This window comes from Penaeus chinensis, chromosome 14 (genome assembly GCF_019202785.1).
Source record: "Penaeus chinensis breed Huanghai No. 1 chromosome 14, ASM1920278v2, whole genome shotgun sequence".
In the NCBI taxonomy this organism is placed as follows: Eukaryota; Metazoa; Arthropoda; class Malacostraca; order Decapoda; family Penaeidae; genus Penaeus; species Penaeus chinensis.
The window spans coordinates 17,259,933-17,264,932 of NC_061832.1; the positions used below are offsets into that span (position 1 = coordinate 17,259,933).

General features: G+C 49.8%; 1 protein-coding gene across 1 annotated transcript in view; it reads right to left on the reverse strand.

The window, feature by feature from the left end:
- Positions 1 to 5,000, reverse strand: part of LOC125032459 (calcium-activated chloride channel regulator family member 3-like) — a 33,934-nt gene that overhangs the window by 20,005 nt on the left and 8,929 nt on the right. Inside the window, exons 3-6 of the mRNA XM_047623603.1 lie at positions 3,136 to 3,322; positions 1,351 to 1,457; positions 671 to 838; positions 83 to 207 (exon numbers count right to left, since the gene is read on the reverse strand). Of these exons, the coding sequence (XP_047479559.1) occupies positions 83 to 207; positions 671 to 838; positions 1,351 to 1,457; positions 3,136 to 3,322 (587 nt within the window). The remainder of the gene's footprint in view (positions 1 to 82; positions 208 to 670; positions 839 to 1,350; positions 1,458 to 3,135; positions 3,323 to 5,000) is intronic.

Sequence of the window (5,000 nt, forward strand, 5' to 3'; positions counted from 1 at the left end):
CCCTCCCTCCCTCTCCCCATATTCCCTCCTCCTCCCTCTCCTTCCCCCTCTCTCTCCCCCCTCTGTCACCCCACCCACTTACGCGTTCTTGAAATCCTCGTGCTGCGTGATCACTCCCCAGACCGACTGACCACCACACTGCAGATTGTGAGCGTTGGGAGCCCAGACGTTGTGGGGAATCGTGTCGTTGTCGCAGAACTGGGTGACCTGCGAGAGAGATATTTGGTTCAGGACGCGTTGGTTACATTCGAGGGGATTTTTTTTGTATGTGTGTGTGCGTGTGTGTGTGGTGTGTGGACATTAGTGGGGATTTTCGTATGTATGTGTGTGTATGTGTGTGTGTGTGTGTGTGTGTGTGTGTGTGTGTGTGTGTGTGTGTGTGTGTGTGTGTGTGTGTGTGTGTGTGTGTGTGCGTGTGTGTGTGTGTGTGTGGACATTCGTGGGGATTTTCGTATGTATGTGTGTGTATGTGTGTGTGTGTGTGTGTGTGTGTGTGTGTGTGTGTGTGTGTGTGCGTGTGTGTGCGTGTGTGTGTGTGTGTGTGTTTGTGTGTGTGTGTGTGTTTGTGTGTGTGTATGTGTGTGTGTGTGTGTGTGTGTGTGTGTGTGTGTGTGTGTATCCATGTCTATATGTATGTATACCTACATAACATAAATTTTCCCCAACTCACCGAGTCGAGGAAATAGAGATTCATAAACGACCCGGTCACATTGTTATTCTCAGCCGGGAAGAAGTGGCACCTGGCATCTGGCATCCCGCTGGTGTCCGCATGGCACTGGGCGCCGTCCAGGGACCTCATCCAGCCCTTGAGGTCCTGCGTGCATCCTGTCACGTGCACCTGTCACGGGGCGGGGGAGAAGGATGCTTAGAAACCGGGGATGGAAGAGATGCCTGGATGAGGGATGTCAGTGGGGAGACATTTATTTATCTTATTAAACCTTCATCAACATCATTTTTTCCCCTTTTTTTTTGTATTATTATTATTCGCTTTTTTTTTTTACATCTTCTTCATTTATTTTTATTTATTATTTTTTTAATCCTCATTAACCTCCATCATTATCACTTAATCAATATCTACATTTCCCGTTTGTTTATCTTTTATATATTATTATTATTTATTGTTTATCTATTATCATTCATTTTTGCACCCTGATAAACTCCCGTTATTCTTACCAGCTGATCAATAACATTTTCCACTTACCTATTCATGTTTACTATAATCCTTCGTCTTTTTTTCACTCCCTCATTATTCTCACCAGATGATTAATAACAATCCCCATGTATTCATCTGTTATTACTACCATTATTCATCCTTTTTATTACGCCCTCATCACTCTCGGTTATTCTCACCTGCTGATCCTCGCCGATATAAAAGGCAGGCGAACCGGTGCCGTGCTCACCATACTCGTCGAAGACACCCCAGCGGAAGTGAGCCCACTCGTGCACGAGGACTTTGCCTGGAGGTGGAGGTGGATGGAGGGGGAAGGGGAAGGTGGAAGTGGATGGAGAGGGGAGGGGGAAGGTGGAGGTGGATGGATGAGGGGGGAGGGGGGAAGGTGGAGGTGGATGGATGAGGGGATGGGGGTAAGGCGGAGGTGGATGGAGAGGGGAGGGGAGGGGAGAAGGCGGAGGTGGATGGAGAGGGGAGGGAGGAGAAGAGGAAGAGGTGAAGGATGGGGGGTGGTGGAGGTGGATGGAGGGGGGAGGGGGGGAAGGTGGAGGTGAAGGATGGGCGGGGAGGGGGGAAGGAGAAGAGATGGAGGGGGGGGAGGTGGAGGTGAAGGATGGGGGGGAGGGGGGAAGGAGAAGAGATGGAGGGGGGGGAAGGTGGAGGTGAAGGATGGGGGGGAAGGGGGAAGGTGGAGGTGCATGGAGGGTGGAAGGGAGAAGAGGTGGAGTGGGGGGAAGGTGGAGGTGGATGGAGGGTGGGAAGGGGAAGGGAGAAGAGGGGAGAGGGTGAAGGTGGACGGGATAGGGGGAAAGGGGCGAGGGGAACGTGGAAGATGGGGAGGAAGGTGGAAGGAGGATGAGCGTAGAGGTGAAGGGGGAGAAGGAGTAACGAAAGGTAAGGAAAATATGATGAAAAAAAGGAAAATACTTAATAACTTAACAGACAAACAAATAATGAATATATCACTATAATAACACACAAATAGATGAACAAATATACATATACATATATACATACACAGATAAAATAGATAATTGAAAATACGTATACAATTATACATATATACGTTCTCGCATACCCCGTCCTTACTGCTCATGCCTCTCGTTCGCTTCCTCTCTCTCATCACCTTATCTCTTCCTATCCCTTTTTACCTATCCCCGGATCTCCCTATTCCTCTCCTTCTCTTCCTATTCCTTCCCTATTCCCCATTCTCTCCTTTCTTCCTTCGTACTTCTCGACTTCTTCTCTTTTCCTATTTCCCTATTCCTCTTCCGTCCTTCTCACTCTTCCCTTTCTTTTCTCATTCGTCTCTCTTTCTAATTTTCTTTCTTTTTTTCTTCCTATCCCTTTTCATTCCATACTACTGTTCGGTCTCCCCCCCCCCTCCCTCTCCACCCCTGCTCGCCCTCCGGCCCTACCCATCCCCCCCTACCTCTCCTTCCCTCCCTCCTTCCTTCTCCAGCCCTACCCTCCCTCCCTCCTTCTATCTCTTCTTCACCTCCCTATCTATCCCATCTCCCTCCCAACTCTCACTCCCTCCTTCCTTTTCCTTCTCCTTCTCCTACCCCTCCCTCCCTCCCTTTCTTCCTCCCTCCCTCATAACACTCCTCCCTTCTTTCCTCCTCATAACCCTCCCTCATAACCCTCCCTCCTTTCCTTCCTCGCTCCCCTCCTTCCTTCCCTCCCTCATAACCCTCCCTTCCTTCCTTCCTCCCTCTCTCCCTCCTTTCCTTCCCTCCCTCATAACCCTCCCTCCCTCATAACCCTCCCTCCCTTCCTTCCCTCCCTCATAACCCTCCTTCCCTTCCTCCCTCCCTCATAACCCTCACTCCCTTCCTTCCCTCCCTCATAACCCTCCCTCCCCATTCCCCTCCCTCCCTTTCTTCCTCCCCCTTCCCCCCATACCCCTCCCTTCCCATACCCCTCCCCTTATCCCCTACCCCCATTTCCCCCCCCACACTTACCTGGCGATCCAAACGTGCTGTTAAAGTCCCCATACATGAGAGCGGTGTACGTGGGCGTCAAGTGGATATAAGCACCCGATTCGCCACACCCGCCCAGCTGCAGAGTGTAGGGGAAGTCTCCGTGTTCTGGGTGGGGCAGGTCTACCCGCACGGCCGCCGTGGGAAGCCAGCCGGATGCGTTTGTTGACTGTTGGATACGGTGCGGATACATTAGAAGGGGGAGGGGAGGAAGAGGAGGGGAGGGGAGGGGGAGGAGGGGAGAGGAGGGGGAGGAGGGGAGGAAGAGGAGGGGAGCGGAGGAAGAGCAGGGGAGAGGAGGGGAGAGGAGGGGAGAGGAGGGGGAGGGGAGGAGATAAAGAGGAAGGAGAGGATGGAGGATAAAGAGAAGAGGAGAGGAGGAAAAGGGGAGGAGTAGAGAGAGGAGGAGGAGGAGATAAAGAAAAGAGGAGAGGAGGAGGAGGGAATGAAGAGAAGGGGAGACGAGGAGAAGAGGATAAAAAGAAGGGGAGAGGAGGAGGAGGGGAGGATGAGAAGAGGAGAGGAGGAGGAGGGGAGGAAGAAAGAGAGGAGGTGAATGCAATGAAAAGAAGAGAAGAGGAGGAGTAGACGGGACAAAAAGAAGAGGAAGGATAAAGAAAAGAGGAGACGAAGAGGAGGGGAATGAGGAGAGGAGATGAGAGATGAGTGTAGGAAAGAGGGATAAAGGAGGAGAGATGGGTGAAGGGGAGAGAGAGAGAGGAGGAGAGGTAGGGAGAGGAGGAGGAAGGGGTAGAGAAGAGGGGGGTAACAGGATAGAAAATTAAAAGAGGAGAGAATAATGGGGAGGAGAGAGGGACGAGGGGAAAGGGGGGAGAGGAGAAAGTAGACTGAGGGTAGATAGATAGTGTATCTGTGTTACTCAGTACGTACGTAATATACATATTTTTTTAGTGCTTTTTTCTTATCTTGTTTTTTTATGTCCCTTGCAGATAGCGAGTTGACTTCTCTTGCACAAGCATGATAATTCAGTTAAGAATTGTCTGTCTGTCTGTCTCTCTTTCTCTCTCTCTCTATCTATATATCTATCTATCTATCTATCTCTTGAGGTCTCTTTCTCTCTTACTCTTGCTGCCCTCCCCCCCCCCCTCTCTCTCTCTCTCTCTCTCTCTCTCTCTCTCTCTCTCTCTCTCTCTCTCTCTCTCTCTCTCTCTCTCTCTCTCTCTCTCTCTCTCTCTCTCTCTCTCTCTCTCTCTCTCTCTCTCTCTCTCTCTCTCTCTCTCTCTCTCTCTCTCTCTCTCTCCCTGAAGAAATTGTCACTACTTATTTCATTAAAATGTGTGGGGGGGGGGGGGAATCTCCTCGAGGCATTTACTTCCTAAAATTCATTCTCCTAATTCATTCATTCATACTTTTATATCAGCTCATCTTATTTTATCTTACTCATGGGAGATCGGGAAAAAAATCTTATCATCAGGTTCATTTCCGGCTTTTGTTAGCAGTATTGCCATCTGTTGCCATCTGCCCCACGCCCTCTCCTCATCACCAATTTTCTCTGTTCTCGTTCTGTGTCCCTTTCTCTGATTCGCTCTGTTCTCTGCTCTTTTGTTCACGCTTTCTTTTTCTCTCTTGTTGTCTCTTTTCCATATTGCTGTCTCTTGCGGTCTCTGTCTCTGTCTCTGTCTGTCTCCCCTCTCTCTCTCTCTATCTATCTATCTATCAATCTATCTATCTATCTATCTATCTTTCTATCTATCTCTCTATCTCTATCTCTTTCTCCCTCTCTCTCCCTCTTTCTCCTTCTATCTCTCTCTCTCCCTTCACCCCTCCCCCTCCTTACCTGTCTCCCTCCCTCTCACTCTTTCTAAATGTGTTCAAATATCCCGACG